Consider the following 21,205-nt stretch of genomic DNA (forward strand, 5'->3'; position numbering starts at 1 on the left):
TTGAAGAACAATATACCTGAACTAGAATACTAGGAATGTGAAGTCATCCTAAAAACATCATGTAAGGCTTTTGATACAACATCTGTCTTCAATATTGTTAACTGAAATATGGAAGAACAATACACGTCAAGTCTTCCATTTGTGAAGGAGTTGTAATAACAATCCTTTGAGGTGATGGTGTAGCTTCATCCCAGTTTCTTCTAGGTGTCTTCACTATAGTGAGATACCGTCAAGTTACGTATATATAATATTCCTTCTAGATCAGTATAGAAATCCACAGCCTCTGTAGGCGAATAGGGAAAATTCAAGCCAGTGAAATGCCAAAGTTATGCCATGACCTGGCATTACTACTTAAAGAAAAGTGCAATCAAGAACAAGTCTTCTCATCGTTAAAGACTAAACGGCAAAACAAAGTGCGATGGACAGAATTCCTGTCAGATCACTCCCTCGGTGTTGAGCAGGCTCCATCTGCCGGTCTGCCTATGCCGAGTGAGCTGCAGAGAAATGCTGTAGGTATCGGGATGAAGCTCTCTTAGACTGCAGAAATTGCATCTCCACATCTTAAGAAAAAGTACATAGCGGCCAACAGCTACAAGAGGTCAAACCTGAGTCAGACACCCGTAGTTTGGGAGCGGTCTGGTTATGTTTGACTAGTGGCTGGGTGCAGGATGAAGAGTTCTCTTCCATGCACATTGCTATACTGTTTTAAGTTTCTTCCAAATTATAATCTTGTCCTCTTCAATCACCAGGTCATTAGTTTGGTTCCTTTCTGTACGTGATGTGCAGTAAGAATGCCTTACTGCAGAGAGCATTAACATGGATGTGTGTGTCCTCAAGGTCAGATTCTCTATTGCTTCTGCCAGCCAGTATAAAGACAAGGTAAGGAGGAGAGGCTAGAGCAGCACTCCTCGCTTCTGGTAATGCCTGCAACAATCCCATGTGCAATAAGTAAAGCCTGAGCCTGTAGCTGGAAAGAGGAAGGTTTAAAAAAAAGCGAAGACGGGCTTGTTATTTCATATACCAAGTCTCTTGACTGCCTGAGGAGACAAAATCTTGTAAAGATGCAATGTGATTATTTTACTTTTTATACATATGACTGCACAAAAACAATGTACCAGCTGGTCGCTGCAGATAGTTCCAGGATTGCAATGAGCCATTGTAAACTGAAAAGCTGTAGTAATTTCCAAACAGAAGTCTGCACTGGAGAATAGGTCACAAATCTGAAACAGAACATCAAGCCATTGATGTGGAAGGCACAGAGAAAGTTAGAAAAGGAAGTGAATGCATGTGAATGGCATGGAATAGCTGGCATTCGTGCGAGCACACACAAGATGTGGGCTTTCAGCTAATCATACAGTTATGAAATAATTCAGCTTGGAAGGGACCTCAGCAGGCCATCAGGTCCATCACCTTGCTTGACGTAAATTCACTGTGGAACTCTAATCGGGTTGCTCAGGCCTTGGGTCTTGAAAACTTCCAAGTTTTCAAGGTTTTTGTTGTTGTTTGGGTTTGTTTTCTGGTTTTGGGGTTTTTTTGCAAGTGAGGGGATCCCCTATTTTAGCACATTCTAACTGTATTTCTTCTGTTCTTACTAGTTTGATACTCAGTATGCCTTGAGGCGAGAGCTTTTTTAGAGCTGTGAGGGGGCCGGGGGCTGTATCCTCCTGTACCACGGTGCCCCTGGGCTCACACCAGCTGGCTCCTCACGCTTTACCAGGCCCGGCTCGCCCATCCCAGCTCTTTTGGCCTTGGAGAAGCCCAGGGTGATCGCCCTGTGAGGAAGAGGGGATCCCCACAGGCCCGCCAGGCCCACGCAGGGCTCCAGGCGGTAAAGCTACAGCCCCTGTGTTTTTACACCCTCGGGAGCCCCCAAGAGGGGACTCGCCGCCACCGTGGTGGGGGGCAGCCCCAGCCCGTGCCTGCGCGGCCCCCGGGGCACAGCCTCCCCGAAGCAGCCCCCTGAGAACATCTTCCTCTTCCTCAGAGACGCATCTAGCTGGAGCAGATCCTCCTCCTCCTGCCCAGCGGTAAATCCCCGCTCCGCTCCCTCAGAGCCAGGCGCACCGGCCGCCATTCCCCGCCGGGCCGCAGGGGCGAGGCGGGGCGCGGCGCCGCTCGATTGCATCGGCGCTCCTCACCCTGGTGGGTGGATGGCCTCCGCGCTCGGCGGCGCAGCCTGGCGGGGTCGGAAGCAGCCGCCGGCCTGTCCGCCGCGGCTCGGCTCGGCTCGGCTCGGCTCGGCTCGGCTCGGGCGGGCTCCCGCGGCGGGGCTGAGGCGGGCGGGCGGGCGCCGCCATGGTTTAAAGGGCGGCGGGCGGACGCGAACGGGCAGGAGCCATGAACCTGCTGCCGGCCAACCCGCACGGCAACGGGCTGCTCTACGCCGGCTTCAACCAGGACCACGGTGAGGTGGCGGGGCCGGGCCGGGGGCGGGGGGGGGGGAGCTGCGGGGCGCGGCGCCCTGAGGGGAGCGGGCGCCGCCCGACGTGGAGGCTTCTCACCCGGGCCCGGCCGCGGGCAGCCGGTTTGTGCCGGCGGGGAGGGGTGGCGGTTCGCGGTTGGGAGCCCGGCGGAGGTAACCGCCCGGAGCCGGCGGTCTGGGCCTGCCGCGGCTCCCGGCAGCGGCGAGAAACCGGGACCCGGCGCGGGCGGCCTGGGCTGGCTGGGGGAGGGCGGGCTGCCCTGGGCCTGGGATCCCTCCCGTCTCTCGGCGGGCGGGCCGGCCGCGGCGCCCCTCGCTGTGTCTGTGTGTGTGTCTGTGTCTCCCTGTCGGCCGCCGCCGCTGTGACAGGATGACCGGGGTCTGGTCCGTGTAGTTGCTGTGGTGGACGCAGCCCCCGCCTCAGGAAGGCGGGAAGGCTGCGTTCGCGGAGGTGCGGCCGAGGCGTTCTCCTGTCGGTTTAGTGCCGGTGCAGTAGTGCGTGTGTGTGTGCTCACTTAGGGGAGAGCTGGCTGGGGGGAGTGGAGAAGGAACAGTCGTGTTTAATGTGCATCTTCAAATACACCTGCTTCTTAGATGGCGGTTTGGTACTTGCTGCAAGTTGGGCTGCTTAAAATTGGCTAGCTTTCCTTGTGTAGTTGTATAAGTCTGCCTTAAAACATGTGCTCAAAGGGATGTTCTTTTGAAACGGCATTGCTGAAAAGGTAGCTCACAAAATGTCATTTTGTCAGTGTAAGTACCTTGCGTTTAAAATCAGCAGTATAACTACTTTTTTTTTTTTTTCCTGATTTGTATTTTAAAAATTACGGTTAAAACTACTAATCATACTGGTAGACAAGATACATGGACCACTGAAAAGCTTCACTTTATGCTTGGTTTATTTTTTTACTTTGTTAGAAATGGGAAGGCCTTTTCTAGAAAGGGGGTGCATATGCCTCATCTTACTTTTGCAATATAAAAATAGCACCAGTCTTATGAGTAAGTGTCATTTTTGTCAAATGAGGAATAGAAGGTCATCATTTTGTAACATCCTTTTGTCTTAACAAATAATACTCTTGCCCAAGACAGTCTTGCAGCTTCTGTCATTGTAGACTGTTGTTTGTATACCTGTTGCTGATGCTGTTGAAGTTGTGCGTAAACACAAATTATTCTATTGATTTTAGTCTGACATCTCTGATGACATTTTGTCAGTAGTGTATCAAGCTGTTAACAAAGTGAGCTTCTTGGTAGCTCTCTTCGTGCTGTATTGTTGACTTAAAAACAATACATCTGTTTTTCAGCAACTATGCACTTATTTTCATCTTACGTTTGCAACAGAGGTGGAAGAATTGATTTGCGCGAGAATGAGCTTCATTTCAGATCTGCAGGGGTCTGTAATGAAACGGTAACACGTGATGCTTGGCCTGTGATGGGGCGGGGTTTTAAAGAGAACTGTGTAAGATAAGTTTCTCTTTTACTGCAAAATGCTTTAGAACATCATTTTAGTGTGTAAAACTTGTTCTTTGTTGCAAAGGCTTCCTTAAATTCTGTAGCAGTGAATGCAAAATAAACACCTTCCTGAATAATGTCACATCCAAAGTACGTTAAGGAATTTGGCTTGGGAATCTGTGAGCTGACAGTATTCAAGTCCCATCCTACCTAGCCTAGCCAGCCAATTGAATAACAACAATAAACTTGAAGAAAAAAATGTGTATTTGGCTTACATTTGGAGGCTCCCGGAGCTCTTTCTGCTTATGAGTGATGACTTTTGAACTGTAGGTAGCTTGCTAACTTTTTACTAGTTTAGGACCTTTTTAAAGTGTTAAAGGATAGGTAATTTTTTGGCAGCTCAAAGAAGAGCATATAAGAGGAAAACTTCACTTCTTCCTTGTTCCTTCTACCAAAAATAGAAATATGAGTCACTTGAGTGCTGAAGCCTAGTAGTGTGGGTGTCTGCATATATTGTCACAATAACCTAATTTCTTAGTAATTTAACACTAGCCAATCCCGTAGTGATGGGGAGATGGGAGAAATGATCTTATGAGCTTCTCCAAGTCTTAACTTCCATGACTGACAAGCGATAAAGCTAGCATCTGCAGTTTTTCTGAAATGTGCTTCCCTTACTGTTTTGAGTGATACTGTATTTTTATATTGGGTGCCTTTGCCACTTTATGTTTTTAAACTCAAAAATAAACAGTGTAACCCTCCCCAAAATGGAAGGCCCATATTGCAAGGTGTTTTCAGTTGTTTTAAAACAGAATACTCTGACTTCAGGTTCTTAATTTCAAGCTGGTGTGCTCCTGATTTCAGGCACTTTTCTAACGCTTTCAGAAGGACATTAAAGTGCTTTACAGAAATGAATTGACAAAACATCATAATAAATTACCATACCAGAAAGTATATACGTAAATTGCTTACAAGTTTCTCTTTTGTCACTGTTGTAGTCTAAAGCTAGTTCGAAAACTTGTTTTGGTGTTGAAACACTTGGCTTATTCGTTTGATCTCTGTTAGTGGACTGAAATGCTTAGCTATAGGACCCCATGAATGTTAGTAGGATTCTGTGCTCTCTCTTATGGCTTTAGAAAAAATTTGCTGTGGCAAGGAAAACTAACGTGCTAGGAACTGCGCCTGACGTAGTCGCTTCCCTAGACTTCACTGTTTCAATTTCTGGATCTTAGGCCCTAAAGCCTGCAGATTCCTTTATGTCAGCATGCCCCTTTCAGCTTGTGGCATCTTCTAGGCAGTCATAAATTTAACCCTTCCTTTTTCTTTGGTTTTAGAAAAACAAACAAAACTCACTGTGGCCTCACTGGGACTGTTGGCAAATAGTACTTTTACTGTAGGAACAAGCACAACTGCAGGTTAGGGTAATAATTCTGTAATAATTAATCTTTTTTTTTTTTTTTTTTTTTTTAAGTTTCTGAGGTGTTTTCTGTCAGTGGCTCTTTGACAGCATGTCTGTCCCCTAAAATGAGATGTGAACTTCCTGTGGAAGGAAGCATACCTATTATTGCAGCAATTCCCTCTTTTGGCAGCCCCTCTCCACCTCTCTCATACATAAGAGCTTACAGGCTGTAGCTGTAGCTGTTGAATTTGTGATCCCACTGGTAAACGCTGGGATCAGTCAGATGGGAAACACTGGGCTCCAAAGCTGATGCTGTAACCCGGAATTGAATGAGTAGCAGTAATCTTCCTGTGTGGCTTTTTTTTTCTTGTTTGGCTCAGGGGTTGCCATGAGTGAGAACTTTGTATCTCTGTCAGTAATGCCCGACTGTGTGAGGAATATCACCGTTACTAACATTCCATCAGTTCTGGTGTATTGTCTCCAGTTTAAAAATGTAGATATTCCCAAGATATTAAAAGCTGCCCACATCTTAGTCAAAAGGTTAGCCCTGCAGAAAAGCTGTAGTGGTGCTACATGAAATGTAATGTCTGCATTTTAATGCATTAGGAATGTTCTGTTTGGGTTTGTTAAAAGCTGCTGGTGTTAACACAAGTAAAACTTTATGGTGCTCTTTTACTGTAGAACAGTTTCAGTATCCCTCTCCTTCGTCTCTCCTGGAAATACAAAATTGTGTTGTAAAACTGCTGCTGGAAAAATAATTATATGGATACACACTACAGCTACCAGAAACAGATTAGTTCTCATCCTGTACGGTATTGTTTTATGTAGAGAGAAATGTTGCCATTGTAATTTGCTTTCCAGTTATCCCAGTAAAGTATACTGCACGAGGTGGCAGCTTATTAGTGTTGTGAATTCAGCACAGCACACTCTTATATATTTGACTGACAGAGGAAACTAAAGAATGATGCACTGAGAAGGGAGGAGGTAAATTGAAAATAGTTAATTTAAAAGCATCGATTTCAATATCTTTACTAATCTTTCTATAGTTATTATATACTTGTTACCCACTCTCTAGGTATGTTTACATATGTAAACAAGAATTTTTTGTGCTTAATTTATTACAAAATCTTGGACAGGGTGAAATTGTGCCTGTGAGTCTTCTGGGCTGGCGGAGTAGGGTTTTTGTGTGTTTTGTTTTCTTCACTATTTAGCTAACTCGTAGTGTTAGAACAGTCTGGTATATTGGGTCTGTGACTCTGCTGTCAGGAACTATATGTAAAGTAAGAGCATTAATTTGTTTCCTTTCTACATTGAAGGGTGCAGAGGTGGATCTTGCAGTAATTTTTCCTTTGTATGTGTGAGTTAAGTGAATAGGAACCCTAAGGATGCTGCCAAACATACACCCCCACACCTCTTAAGATACTGGTCTGTAAAGCAGAGGATGTGTGTAATGCCGGTTTTGGTTGGTTGGGGGGTTTTGTGTTTGGTTGGTTGGGTTTTTGTTGTTGTGGGGGTTTTTTGTTGTTTTTTTTTAAAGTGGTCCTACCTGGAATGAAACTCTTGAAGTATTAAAAAGGAATCTCAAATTGGCTATATTATTTTTCCCAAACTGTGGAGTTTTTAAACTAATACTGTTGTCAAGATCGAGTTTATTATAAATTTTCTTATTGTTATGTGAGAACATTGATTTTGTTCTGTGTTTATAACAAAAAAACCCCAACAAGATGTCACCAGTTGTATTGTTTGTTCTGACATCTTAACCTGCATCAAGATATGAGCAGTGGAAGACACGTACTGAGTGTTGCTCACTTGCTCTTCAATGAGCATATGCAGTTTTTTAAATTGATCTTATATTAAGCTAATAGTACGCAAACCACAAAGTTAGTTGCCTGTGTTGTGAGGACCATTGCTGGCTGTTTGTGAACTTTTGGCACCAGGAATACCTGAAACGGTCTCTTGCAGTCTGAGCCCTTTTGCCAGCCTCTGAGCCATCACGCCACAGAAAACCAGTCCAGTCTTGTGTGTAGGAAATCATGGGTCACCTGGCTATGAGCAAATGGTTTGGATACCTTATGTTGAAAGTGAAGACTTCCTTCCCTCCTTCCGCTGTGCACCTGTGATTTTGGGGTCCTGAGTTTGGGGAAGGGGTGCATTTAGACATAGCTCCTCAATTTTCACTTGGAGGGTTTAAATCTTTGCAGTCATTGCAGTGCGTAAGAATAAAACCAGACTAATTTGAATACCTCTGTTCCAGTACCTTGAATATCTTAACGGGATTTTTGATGTAGTGCATATAAATTGTGTAGTAACTAATCTTCCGTCAACCTGCCTCTAGCAATGGTAGCTGCTTTGAACTGCACGCTGGCATTTCTTTATATTAGTAACTACATTCACCCATTAGTCAGTAAAACAGCAGGACAGGACACTGGCAGTTGGATGGGTTCCACTAAAAAGGCACATGCATAATTCTATATGTAAATGTAATTAAAATAATTTTCCAGAGTATTTTAATCTGGCTTCTAATTATTCCCTGGTTTAGACTTAAGCTATTGGCATGTAATTATTGGCATCCGACTCGGTAGGCTCTCATTAGAGCATTCTTAAAAACTATGTTTGAGAAACTCTTTTCTGTGGAAACATGAACAATTGATCATATAGTTGTAATCACGGTGTAAATTTGGATCTAATAAGAAAGGAGGGGTTTTGCTTAATAATGGCTGTTGGGCCATAAAAGTTAAAATGCAGGTTTCCTTCCCTCTGTAGTGCATGGCATAGGATACAGATGGGTTGGGAATTGCTCTCCTTTCCTTCCATTGTTTTCTTACCTGTCTAAAAAGAATACTGAGAACTTTCTACTTTCAATAGAGGCCAGCACAGAGGACAACTCTTGTAAATGGTTTTTACTTGCAAACACTAAGGAAGCCTGCAAGTGGTCTTCAGCTTGAATTTAACAATGCAGTTACCAAGTAACGTGCTCTCAACTCTCTGGCTCTTGCTTAGTTCTTGAGTGTATCTTGCAATTACTGTATATGTATATATATATGTGCTTTTTACTACAGGATGCTTTGCATGTGGAATGGAAAATGGATTCCGAGTTTATAATGCAGATCCACTCAAAGAAAAAGAGAAACAAGGTAAAATGCTTACTTATTATACCATGCTAGTTCTGTGTTGGAAGCTCAGCCTCCTCATTTTTTTCTGTAAGATTCTTGCTTTGCTTTCACTGTTCCATCACTAGAAGGCTTTGAATAAAGCCTCAAGAAAGGAAGTCCATGCTGGTCCCTAAGGGACTCTCACTTTTGCCACTGCCTGGTCAGATGTTTATATGCTGTTCATTTGCATAAAGCTGGCTGATGATGAATGTGTCTCACCTTCTTGCAGAGGCTGAATTGTGTTAGCTGTTGCTAATGTTTGTAGTCCTGAACAGGAGGCGAGTTGCCTGGTTATTCACAAGTGGTAGAAGAGTTGCTTGCTGCAGCATTATTATGTACCATCAAGAGAATTTGTTCTGTTCTTGTGCAGTAATCTGGAACGATCTAGTACAGCAATAAAACTACTGCCTTTTTACTGGACATAACATTTCTCGTACTTGCTTAGAGTATAGCTTGCAAGAGCACTGTGAGCTCAGACCTCTAATACTCTAAATTTTATATTCTCTGTATGCTTAAAAAGTTTGGGAAGATCTTAAGGGAGTAAACCTAGTATCATGTCTTAACAGAAATTACTAGATGAGCTATATTAACAGGTAGTGGGGCTTTTTATCAGAAAACAAACATAACTGAGTCAAAATAAGGGAAAATGAAGCCTGGCCATGTGATTCTAACCCTAAATATAGGAAGAAAGCTGCCATGCTGAACAGGTTTTCCAGCACTTTCAGCCTGTGGTGATAGAAAGGATTTAATAAGAGGAAAAATGTATTTAAAATAGCAATTCCTATGAAACAGGCATGCTTTTACTTTCTAGTGCTGTAAGAGTTCAGTCACTGTTCATGTGGCCAAAGCTGACAAACTGTTTTCTGTTCTTAATACTAAATTCTGCCGTAAGCAACATGTCTTGGGACTGTTGTCTGTGATTGATAGTGTGCTAAAAGGATGAGAATTCAGGTTGAAGTCCTGTTGAGTTCCTTGTCAAAACTTTCCCTGCCAGTAGCTCAGGACATACTTCCAGGGCTCCTATCGTGAAATGTTTCTTAAGAGTCACATCGCCTTTCACGTGTGGATCCTGAGAGGTCAGACTGTACTGGCTGCATAGGTACATAGAGAAATCTTGTTCATCTTTCATGTATATTTAAACCTACCTATTCAAACCTACCTGAGATAGACAAGCTCCAACTGGGACTACTTGATTGATTTCTGTAACCAAGTCTTAACTGTTACACCCTGGCTTGTCTTTCTTATATCCAGGAGTTCCATGAAGTTCCCCACCCAAGCAACGCCTGTCAGAACTTAAAGTGTCTGTTCTAACATAGATTCAGAACACATTGCGCATTCTTAAATTGTTTTGGGTTATAATTCGTAAATATTTTAAGACTTTTTGTCGCGGTGATAATACCTCTTCATAACAAAATGTGCTGTCACACTTTAAACGCTTTAATGGAGTTAAGAGGAGGATCAGGTGCAGAAGAGGGTAGTGTCCAAATACAACTATTTTTAGGAAGGAAGTGCGGCAGTCAAAAGTGTTGTTGCAGAAACCACAAGGACTTGTATGAAATCCAAGGCTTTACTGCTCCAGTGCGAATATCTTTTCAGCATTGTGTAGTCAAGTCCCAACATAGATTCCTCATCCAGATGTAGTGCAGCGCTTCTTAATGTCTAACTGAATCTCACTTGTCCTATCCTTCATGCGTATGTCTGCATCTTTCCATTGTAGTGCTTCCTCCCAGCTCCTCCGACATATTTGGTGTTTTCTCCCATCCCTATTTCTGACAGTAGGTCTCTCTCGAGTCCTTGTGAAATTTCAACTTTTCCTCTAGCTTTGAAATGGTTTACTAGTTTCATCCACCTTTCCTGCTGCAGCCTGCCAGTGTGTGGAGTTTTTGGACAGTCTTTTAAAGCAGAAGTTTGTTTTTAAATCTGCTCATCTACCTTGAAGGCCATAGTCATGGCCTCTCCTCCTGACAATTCAGTTCTCTCTCCCCAGTGGAATGCCAAGCAGCCCTCTAAGCTATGTAAACAAAGCCAAGCCTCTGCTCAAATGTCATCAAATAGAAAAATTCTTTTATTAAAAAATCCCCTGGTTGGTATTTTGTTCCTCCACTTGCACCATAAGCATGGCATCTTATTCTACTTCCTCTGCAGCTGAGATTCTTAAAAAGAAAAAAAACTTTTTTTCCTTGCACTATAAATGAGAAGCTGTCTGCACCAGCTGATCTGTTTTGCTTTCACTGTTTTCCTGCATCAAGTGGAGGCCTGCTGGAGCTGGACCATACTTCTCACCTATTCTAGCAGCTATGGGTATGCTCCAGAGAATAAGCATTAGAGATTCTAGTTCAGTTACACAGGTGTGCATTTTGCCTTCTTTCCTCAAGTTCACCAAGTCCCTAAAGACAAATCCTCTTGCAAATAAAAAGGCTCATGACTAATGAATAGTTTTGGTATTTTTCTAAATGCATGGCATTAGCATAATAGAGCAACACCAGATTTGCAATGTGTGTGTGTGAGGGGAATGAATTTGAGCTAACTGGACAGTCTTTCTAAACATATTTACAAACCCACTGTATAATAGAAATGGTCAAGCTGCCATGGTGATATTGCTTGGTCTCCTCTCATGCAGTGTGTTTAAAACCTTGCTGTGTTTTTTCTATATATGAAAATGAGGCCTGTCCCAACTGCATGACAACAGTGGTGATCTTCATTGCTATGAAAAATAAAGCAACTTTGCTGAGAACCCTAATTTTAAACAAGCACAAAAAAAAAAAATTAAACAAAAACCCCGAAAACCCCTCATTCTTTTTGTCAGGATTTCTTGTCCATCACCCCCACTCTTAGAGGATTCTCTGTTTTTTTAAGGTCAGCCAGGGTAGGAAAATACTATTCTTCTCAGGTGCCTGAGAGAAGTGCTAGATAATGCAAGCTTTTCTTGTAACAGTGGTAAAAAATCAGATGGCATTTTAACAGGTTCTGACACTTTTAAATAAAATACATTTGTCTTTCAGAATTTCTAGAAGGCGGTGTTGGCCATGTCGAAATGCTGTTTCGTTGCAACTATTTAGCACTAGTAGGTGGAGGAAAAAAGCCAAAGTATCCACCTAACAAAGGTCAGTCTCAAGGAATAGATCTTGTTATGTGTGAAACTGCCCAAAGAACTCCCAAACCAAACACCTTGAGCTGGGGTCTGCTGTTCTGAAGGTTGGATGGAGGGGATGTTGCAGCAGGTGTTAAGGAACTGTGGTGAATTATGTTGCATCACTGCTGTTGCAGTGTTAACAGGCAGTTACCTGCAGTGACCAGTCTCTGAGACCTGGTGACAAAGTCTGTACTTCACACAGTTAACTTTGCAAAGAGACTCTATGGCTCAGCAACCTGAGGGGGAGAAGGTCCCTGGCTGGCGAGCTTTGTGGGAAAATATGCTACTTTTTTTGACTCTGCTGCCTTATTTCTTTGATAACCCTCAGAGCAAAACAAAAAAGCTGACTGTCTTTAGAAAGATGTGGTTTTATTGTCAGCTTTTGTGGTTAGAGTTTACCAGCTCCTACCTGCATGAGTCATAGCATGAAAGACTGTGTTGATATATAGTAGCTAAATACCTTCTGGTGAGCAGGATGCCAGTCTGTAAGTGCTTAGCTATTGGATTCACCTCTTGATTAGCCTTCTCAGAAACTAGAAGTTGTTATAAGGGAGATGATGTGCATCTTCAGATATGCCTTGATGACCTAATGCAATCTCTGCACTGTTCCAGTAATGATCTGGGATGACCTGAAGAAGAAGACTGTCATTGAGATAGAGTTTTCTACAGAAGTCAAAGCAGTTAAGCTGCGAAGAGATAGGTAGGTACAACAAACACGTTCCAAACGTGCAGCTTGGCTTTGTACGCTGTTCTTATTCATTTCCAGCTGTTTGTAGAAAGAAAAAGATCCTGCTTTAACACCAGCAATTAAAAGTGAAACAGGCTTTTGGGGGCAAGCACTAGGTGTTAACAGATCACAGCTCAAGTATACTGGCATCTGAAACCTTGGTGAAAAGCCTCTAAGACTTTTCTGGCCCTCTCATGCAGGGAAATGTTCTCATGTGGCTACTGCTGACTGTTTTTCTAGGTATGGAGGAGTGTGAAGGGAATTCAGGCAGATCTCTAGAGCAAGAGCATATATTAACAGCTGGAGTCTGTGTATGTGTGGGCGGAGGGGTTCTGCTGTCACAGCTTGGGATAAAAGTGCTTTGCAGGCTCATTGCATGTTTTTTGCAAGACTGCCTGTTGGAGGTGGGGGGAAGAATATAGCCATTAAATCAGTTGAAAGCCTTTGCAGATTTGAATTAATATCTATGTCCCTGTTCTACCCACCCCAAGTCATAGGAACTTCTTGTCTGTTTCAGAATTGTGGTAGTCTTGGACTCGATGATTAAAGTTTTCACATTCACACACAATCCCCACCAGTTGCACGTCTTTGAAACCTGCTACAACCCTAAAGGTTAGTTGTGTACATGGCTTGGGGAATGGAAACAAGTTTATTCTGTTCTTGATGTGCTATTTATCTTTAGCTGCCTGAATCAGTTACTTACTAAAGTCATTAACCAGTTTACTTATTGCACTATAGTCAAGCCTTTTGGAGATGCTTTTGTGTTTATAAAGGTATTAAAATTTATTAATACTTGGCACAGAACAGCTTTTTCGTGTATTCCTTTTATGTTATAGATTTGATTTCTCTAAGAGCTATATGCTTTCTTCTGTAAAGAACCTGTGAACTTGATGTATTTTGTGCTGAAAGCTTAATTATAAACACAAACGCTATTAAAGTGCAGCATTCCTCTCTTGTAATAGAGCTAAGCTGTCTAGTGAACCATTCCCAACGGTGTCAAAAGAGCCTAATTAGCGAACTGATGTTGTTCTTTTTAAATAGCAAGGTATGGCTTTGTCTTTTGTTAAAGCGAGCAGAAGGTATCTTGAACCAAGCTGAGTATTAGTGCCACAGGCTAAGTATTGTGTAGTGTGGTGATGCCAGCTCTAGGCTCCAGGTGAGCGTAGGAGAGATAGGGTTTGTGTTTGACCTAAGGAAACATTTTGTTGTAGTAGGTATCATTGCAAAAGGGAGGTACTGTCTGGAAGGAGAGCCCCGAGGGTAAAGAGAGGAGCATGCTCCCCCATCAGCTGCACACCTAAGACTAGGTGTGTAAGGGAAGGTGTAAGACTGGAGGGATGTAATGGTAACTGTGTGACTATCTGCCTCCAGGCACAACTGCGCCCTGCGATGAAGGTGGTCAGGGACCCAAAGTGCATGGCCTGCACAGGGCGGGGGATTGAGGAGTTAGGCTTGTTTACTCATGCCAAAAGGAGACTGTGAAGGGCTGTCTGCCGCTAGTGGCTTACAGCAACCTGAAGGACAGTTACAGAAATGATGGATGCAAACTCTTCTTGATAGTGCCAGACAGTAGAACAAGGGGTGGTGGGAGGATCAGCTTCGATGTCAGGAAGATGTTTTCTCCACCAGGAGGTTACTTAGGCTTGGAGTCCCCATCTTCAGAGGTTGTCAAGCCTGCTAGAAGCGAACAGGGAATTGCTGGCTGCACTCAGGGACAGCACAGCCTAGGAGCAGATTCGGCATGCTGACTTCCAGGCTGCTGGGTGTAAGGTGGAAGATGCAGTAGAAGTTATGTTGTTTCTTGTAATACTCACCCACTGCTCAGCTAGCTGTGGGCTGAGTTTGCAGGAATTTACTTGGTATCAGCAAAACACCTGGCAGAGATGTGTTTTACCTTAAATGGTCTGTAAAAAATTTATGAAGAAAAAAAGCACAAGTGCCATAAGAACCAAGTTCAAACATTAATTAATACTAATTGTTTTTACTGACAGAGGAGAAACTAAAATATCACCTATTATAAACTCTTACCCTTTTCGAGCTGCTAAGGAGACTTTTTTATTTTTTTTTAAATAGCTTTGCTGTAACAGACTGATGGAGCTGATCTCCGAAAACATCCAGATTTTGGATAACCACAACTAGATTACTTTGAAATAAAGTGATGAGAGCAAGTTAAAATAATGCTACTCCCCTACTTCTCTATGCTCTGCACTTATGGACGGATCATGTTTTGGGATACTGCAATAGCCATTAAAATGAAATTCTGATTTACTACATGTATGTTTGTTTATTCTGAAATTACCAATATTTTAGAAACTTATGTTTGAAAATGTTATTAGGCTATGGAAACTACATGGTTATTCTCTCTCTCTTTTTCTTTCTTTTTTTTTTTTTTTTTTTTTTTGTCTTTTAGGTCTCTGTGTCCTTTGTCCAAATAGTAATAATTCTCTTCTTGCATTTCCTGGAACACATACTGGGCATGTGCAGATAGTGGATCTTGCTAATACAGAAAAGCCTCCTGTAGACATACCAGCTCATGAAGGAGTCTTGAGCTGTATAGCTTTAAACCTGCAGGGAACAAGAATTGCAACAGCATCAGAAAAAGTAAGAATAATCTCCTTCTACCTCTGATTTACTGTGCATTCTAGTGTAGTAACTCCTTCTAAAATAGGAAGTTGCATCCTTTCGTAGGAAAGACATAGAAATAACTAGCTGGAAAATTTGTCATTGAAATATGCATTCTCAGTCTTTATCTTTACTGCTCCTTTAGGATACCCAAACAGGAATCCAAATGCCGTGCCTGAGGTAGCGTTTACGTTTTAGCTGACTGTAGCAGTGACTTCAGTGACATTTGAATGAGATCTGGCCCAAGCAGTTCATGTTTCATGTGTTCTTCAATAACTGCTACTAATTTAAAAAATGAAGGGGGTGGGGGGTGGGAAGCTTATTTGCATTCTTTCACCTTTATTATTTTCTGTTTAAATTCACTTCAAAACCACTGGCTAAAGAAATAGTTTCAAATAGGTCTGTCACACTGGAGGACGTAGTTCTGCTCTGGCTTAACTCCTGTTACAGACCAGGAGGGAAGCGTGCTGCCTCTGCTTTTCTCACACACATGTTGCAGATGTTTTCATAGAGTGTAAATGTTAAAATGGTTCTTGGAATATTTATCAAATTGTGTGTGGTCGTATGTTACATAGGGGTAAAGAACACAATAGACTGACAAAAACCTGAAGTTACTGCAGAGTACAAATCCATTTGGGCTGGGCTGGTGCAGAGAGATGTAGAAAGAATGCAAAGAAGTCACAGACCTGCCCTCTCCATGGGAACGTCAGTGAAGTCCAAGACTATGATTGCTTCCAAAGTGTCCAAAGGAATGTAAGGTAGATGTACCCATCTACCTGAGGCAAGTTGAGTACTCGCTACCTTCTTCCACTCAACTAAAATGGACACACTAAATTAATCCAACAAGTCTCTGTTTAGAGTAGTTTCTACTGCACAGCCTATATAGCTCAAAAAGCTTAAGAAAAAAAAAACAAAACACGCAGCCATAGTCTCTTACCTAAGCTTAATTACTGTACGTGTTCTAAACACAGCTCTTAAAACTGCCAACTCCATTGCTAAACAGAATAATAATCTGCTGAATTTGTATGAAGACTTTTTTTTTGCATAGAGGAAAAAGTTCAAACAGCACTTTCAAACTGAAATAGGAGTATGGCCAAACTGCCATACTGAACATACTGTAAGCAAACATCTCAGGCTTGTGTCTTAAATCAAAACTAAGCTGACATTTACCCGAATCTTTCTCTGCTGGGTTCTGTTATTCACTGGTGTGTGACTGAAGAGATGCATTTGTTAACCAGGTGTGTAACACGAGTTGTAGGTGACAATGTATACCCCATAATTCATCAGACGAAAGCACTACTGAATTGTTGATCACTTTATTTGGGATACACTGACATGTTTTGCATCTCTGGTGTCAAGCTTAGTTTACTCAAAATGAAGTACAGTTTTCCAATGCAGTATTCTGTCTGTAACCTGACTCACCTGTGGGGGTCTCAGATTTGGATCAATACAGATAATGAGCATGTGATAGGGAAACAATTCTTCTAAATTACTTCAACTGAACTAATGGTAAGGCAAGACCAGCCACAGCCTGATCATACTTATGGGAAAAAAAATTGCACAGTACCAATCAAAACAGGGTGTGGACTATGGGGAGCAAGAAACAAATGATTCACAGCACCTGGGCACAAAAGGCTGTACACAAGTCTACTCTCATGTTTGCAAACTAATGCCAGGGCTGCACTAGTGCTTTAGAATATAACCTGGAAGAAACTTACTTAGTTGCATAGCTAAGTAACAGGATTATGTACCAAAGCATTGTAACATTGTGGGGATGGCATCAATATTCTACCCAAAAATTAACATTGAGAGGTTCTCTCAAATCTACCACAATGAAAAACCCAATGATGTATGTAGAGGCATGCTGGTCAGATAGAATTTTAGGATGTGTTCACAGCTGTAAAGAGTCTTCTGTCTTTCCTGATATAATGCTTGATTTCTTTTCAAGGGGACCCTCATAAGAATATTTGATACTTCATCAGGGCATTTAATCCAGGAGCTACGAAGAGGATCACAGGCAGCCAATATATACTGGTATGTTTAATTGCTTCTGCTGTTGTCGTCTTGTGGGTAGTGTTGTGCTGAGGCACCCCAGTAAATGGCACCTGAGTCATCTTCAAAAAGCAAAGGAAAGTTACGCTGCCACAGGTGCAAGGCAGGACTCTCCTGGCAGCCCGAGTGCCAGGGCTGCACTGGGCCTGTGCGTCTTCCTCTCTGCTCGGTGCTGGTGAGGAGAGAGCAGTAGCTGGCAGCTGTGTGAAGCCTCGCACAGGCTATAGGGGTTGGGGTAAAGACATATATATTCATAGGCCCACTTCTCTGCATAGAATGAACAGTAGCTGGGGGGATACTTTGACTTCCCACTGAAATAAGGGGAATGTAGCGATGCGGCCTAACACTTCCCAGAGAGACTAGGACGAGCACCTGGGGGCGAGTGGAGGTTTATTACAACACAGCACTGCTCTGCGTGCGAGAGCCCAAGGCAGAAGTTTGACTAATCCACTGCTGGAAGCATTCTCCCAGGAGTGGGGAAACTTCCATTCTTTTACTGAGCACCACTCTGGGGTAGGAGTGTTGCACGTTTTCTCCAATACCTGCCTGCTCCTTGGAGCAGAGGTCATGTGTTTTCTTCCAGCAGAAGTGGCAGAATGGCCCACACCCCTCGTGTCATGTCAGGGCAGTCCGCTGCATGGCTGGTCTGATAGACCAGGTCCTCTGTTCCAAGCGCCTGCACTCACCCCTGCAGGGGCTGTTCATCCTGTCAGCAAAGCAGTGCTGAATCGCAGGAGTCCCAGCTCTTTCAGGAGAGGAGCTGTTAACACCTTGTCTGCCAGGCTGGCAGCTGCTCTAGGCAACGGCAGCAGCAGAGTTGTGTACACCAGAAGCTGTGGGTACATTCCAGTAGGGATACTGCAACTGTCTCTATTCTCTACAGTATCAACTTCAATCAGGATGCTTCCCTAATCTGCGTATCCAGCGATCATGGCACAGTACATATTTTTGCTGCAGAAGACCCTAAAAGAAATAAGCAGTCAAGGTAGGGTTTGAGCCATTCTGAAGCCTTTGGGGGGGGGGGGGGGGGGGGGGCTGGGGAAGGGGGGTTGCCCTTCCAATAGAGTTTAAGCAGTAGCCAATACCTGCACTCCTGGAGGTGGTAAGATACATCTGCTGTGCTTGAGAGAAGCTGCAGATTTAGGACTACATAGCAACTGCCACATTTCTGCTGTCCTTTGTGGAGCTGTAGAACTCCAGCAGAAGGTTAGGGTGGTTTTTAGTGGCTATCTCTTAGCATGAACATACTTTGTGGACACTCCACATAAAGCAATCTCTACTAAAATCCATTCTTTTGGCAGTTTTTGCAGTCACTTAAAAACATGAAGCCAGAAAGGTAATTGTAGGGTCCACCTTCCCTAGAAGGGGAATCGTACATGTTACTTGATACGTAGTAGAAGAAAAAAGCCAATCAAAAATAGCAGTTAGTGTGACTTGTTCTAACACGCCAGCAGTTCTAAATCAACTCTAGTCAACACCTTACTGAGTTGTTACACTTTTTTTTTTCCTCTCTCTCTCTTTCAGTTTGGCCTCTGCCAGCTTTCTCCCCAAATACTTCAGTTCCAAATGGAGTTTTTCCAAGTTTCAGGTTCCCTCAGGCTCTCCGTGCATTTGTGCCTTTGGAACAGAGCCAAATGCTGTCATAGGTAAGTACTGGAGGCTTCCCCAGGTTCTGTCTGGAGAACCAGGGTTTGAACTACACTGGCTTTGAGCTTGTGGGAATGCTCAGCTGAGGCGCTCCATCTCCCTTCAGCTGAGAACAGGAGCTCTCGCTGCTCAGCACTGCAAGGGAGTAAGATCAAACAGTGCGCGGGGTGGAAGGAAGCAATCCTGGGTGCAGTGCTGGGCTGACAGACACTGCATGAGGACTGACTTACCTCGGGTTCCTCTGGAGCAGCCCTCTGTATGTTCCATTGGCTTGAAAGGTCAGTTTAAGCTACAGCTGCAGGAACAGAAGAGTGCCTCTGGAACAGCTGAACTTAACATGTTTGTTTTTGTTTCAGCAATATGTGCAGATGGCAGCTACTACAAGTTCTTATTCAACCAAAAAGGGGAATGCTCAAGGGATGTCTATGCTCAGTTTCTAGAAATGACGGACGACAAGCTTTGACTGAGTTGAGGGGAATGCATGGGTCAAAGTACTGCCTTGGCTATTCCACATCTTTGGAAGGACAGTATATGAATGTCCAATACTGATCAAGAAGTTTAGCAGACCTCACTGAGAAGCCTGGCCCAACGTGATCACAACAAGCTCTGAAGTAGTGGACTACATATGTTTATTCTCATTTCTGCAAGTATTCATCATTAAAATCTCTTTGGGTTACTGTCATCAACTCAAGTTTTCAAGATGTGGCTTTCAACAAGCTTGTGCCTATTGGGTTTCTCTTAATCTAAACTGTGAAATGACTTTAGATTAAACACGAGTGCCTGCCACACAAAAAGATCTGCAGGGGGCTGTACAAATGTACAACTAGCCTTAGAAAAAGGGATGTGAAAACAGAAGATTTTAGGTATTGCTTTACTGCCTCTGAATGGCTGGGAGTGGGGGGGAATACTATGGATCATGCTCAAATAAAACTCCACCAGCCTGGCTAGGAGCAGGAGTGCTGCCTTCCCCCTGTCCCTTGAGCACATCTCAGAGTAACAGAGGAGAAGAGATGACAAGCACGTAGCCACAGACAACTGTAGCTTGAACCATGCTTGTCCTCTGACCTGGGCTAGGGGGGGTGGGCGGTGGTAGTCATGGGGCCACAGATGGCTGTTCCCGTCCACCTGCCTATGTTGGGCAAGTTGAGCGATCAGCACTAACTGTCAAAGGTGCCAAACTGTACATAGTAGCTGAAGGCACATTTAGGCACTGGCTGACCCAACTACCCTCTCCTCGGTGCGTGGAGCAAGCGCCCAGGGCACTCGGGCACCTGGAGCTCCTGTATTTGTAGAGGTGATTCCTTCTGTAACAAAACAGCCATTCCAGGTTTAAAAACCACCCTTGGTACTGGTGTGACAGCTGTACTGACTGCTTCTAAAACTGCTGTGCTTCAACTGGAAGACTGGACAGGCCGCTTACACATCCAGCACAATAAATGAACAAGGTGGCATGAAATAATGGTCTCTGCAATGGCTTTAAACTTGCAAACTTTTTTTTTTTTAATTTGAGATGTTGCGTACTAAACACTGTTGGCCTAGGGACAGTTAGGTTAGACTAAACCGACTGACTTGTAAACTCTTTCCCAAAATTGTTATATGGCAATTAGTATTTACTGCTGAACTAAGGCACAAGATACTAAACTAGAAACTGAAATAGACACAAGCTCTCCGTTCATAGCACTAAATACCGGGGGGGGGGGGGGGGGGGGGGGGGGTAAGGTCTTGCTCTTCTGAAACTTAATTTCACAGATGCTTCAGATCTGACATGCCAGTTCACTCTAAGATTGTTTAGCTGCAAGCTCTCTAAATTTGACAAGTTTCTTTTAGTGTCACATAACATACTAAGGACTAACTTCTACGCAGATTTTGATGTCAAGGTTGCATGTTGCTTTTATGTGTATTTAATCACAGAAATTGTTTTGCACACTTATTTGTAATATGTTATTTCTTTTAAATAAAAGTGACTAATTTTGCTGTATTCACTGATGATCACAGCCAAAGTTCTTTTTGCCATAGGTTTGGGGGAATAAATCTGTAACTGAGTCAACAGTGGTGGCTGTTGAAGGACAGAAGCCAAATCACACTGCCCATGCCATGTAAACAGAGGACAGGAAGCACACAAATTACTGCCTGGGACACTGACATTGGTATTTACACCAAACCAAGTCCAACTTCCCAGTGCAAACCAGTTCTTGTTCAGTGCTATTCACCACAGCTGCTGTTCTGAACCTTCTTACCTTTTAACAGCTGTATTAGTAGAACAACCAACTGGAAACTGCCACTGCCCTGGAGAAGTAGGTGCGCAAGAAAGCACTAGGAACCATTCTCCAAGGACGATTTAAATCCTCTCTCTCTGGTGCAGTTGTAAGCTGTTTATGATCCAGTCAGCTGCGCTCACTTTAAATAGCAAGGAAACTACGTTAACTAAAACATTAAGCCTTCTGCACAGTGCTTTGAAGGTTTTATGTACCTTAATCTGCTGAAGCACCATCCCCCTGCCCTCCCATTGAAGTTATCCTCTAGTTGACCAGAGACTATGAACGTATTTCTTGGTTGATTGAAACTCTACCAAACTTGTAAAACTTCCCCTAAACATCTGTTCTAGTGT

At 43.3% G+C, this 21,205-nt stretch overlaps 1 protein-coding gene and 1 long non-coding RNA gene across 4 annotated transcripts; one reads left to right on the plus strand and one right to left on the minus strand.

The window, feature by feature from the left end:
* Window positions 1-2,160: 2,160 nt before the first annotated feature.
* WDR45B (WD repeat domain 45B) lies at window positions 2,161-20,575 on the plus strand. Its single transcript, XM_030014869.2, has 10 exons — window positions 2,161-2,404; window positions 8,324-8,398; window positions 11,419-11,520; window positions 12,162-12,249; window positions 12,794-12,888; window positions 14,687-14,877; window positions 16,847-16,932; window positions 17,834-17,935; window positions 18,475-18,596; window positions 18,954-20,575. Exons 1-10 carry the CDS (start codon window positions 2,338-2,340, stop codon window positions 19,058-19,060), a joined length of 1,035 nt encoding a protein of 344 aa, XP_029870729.1. The 5' UTR covers window positions 2,161-2,337; the 3' UTR covers window positions 19,061-20,575.
* On the minus strand, window positions 10,841-17,827 carry LOC121233338. 3 transcript variants are annotated; one of them, XR_005932492.1, is made up of 4 exons: window positions 17,493-17,827; window positions 14,091-14,180; window positions 12,010-12,178; window positions 10,841-11,120 (listed from the first exon to the last, which is right to left on the minus strand). It is a non-coding gene; the product is annotated as an uncharacterized LOC121233338 (long non-coding RNA). The 3 variants fall into 3 exon arrangements; XR_005932491.1 differs by having other exon boundaries at window positions 10,841-11,152; XR_005932490.1 differs by lacking the exon at window positions 10,841-11,120 and having other exon boundaries at window positions 11,829-12,178.
* Window positions 20,576-21,205: the final 630 nt, after the last annotated feature.

Source organism: Aquila chrysaetos, chromosome 5 (assembly GCF_900496995.4).
Source record: "Aquila chrysaetos chrysaetos chromosome 5, bAquChr1.4, whole genome shotgun sequence".
Lineage (NCBI taxonomy): Eukaryota > Metazoa > Chordata > Aves > Accipitriformes > Accipitridae > Aquila > Aquila chrysaetos.

Coding starts and splice junctions, on each gene's coding strand:
- WDR45B (XM_030014869.2), top strand. CDS start 2,338: ATGAACCTGCTGCCGGCCAACCCGCACGGCAACGGGCTGCTCTACGCC. Junction 12,250..12,793: donor GTTAAGCTGCGAAGAGATAG/GTAGGTACAACA, acceptor TGTCTGTTTCAG/AATTGTGGTAGTCTTGGACT. Junction 18,597..18,953: donor AGAGCCAAATGCTGTCATAG/GTAAGTACTGGA, acceptor TTTTTGTTTCAG/CAATATGTGCAGATGGCAGC.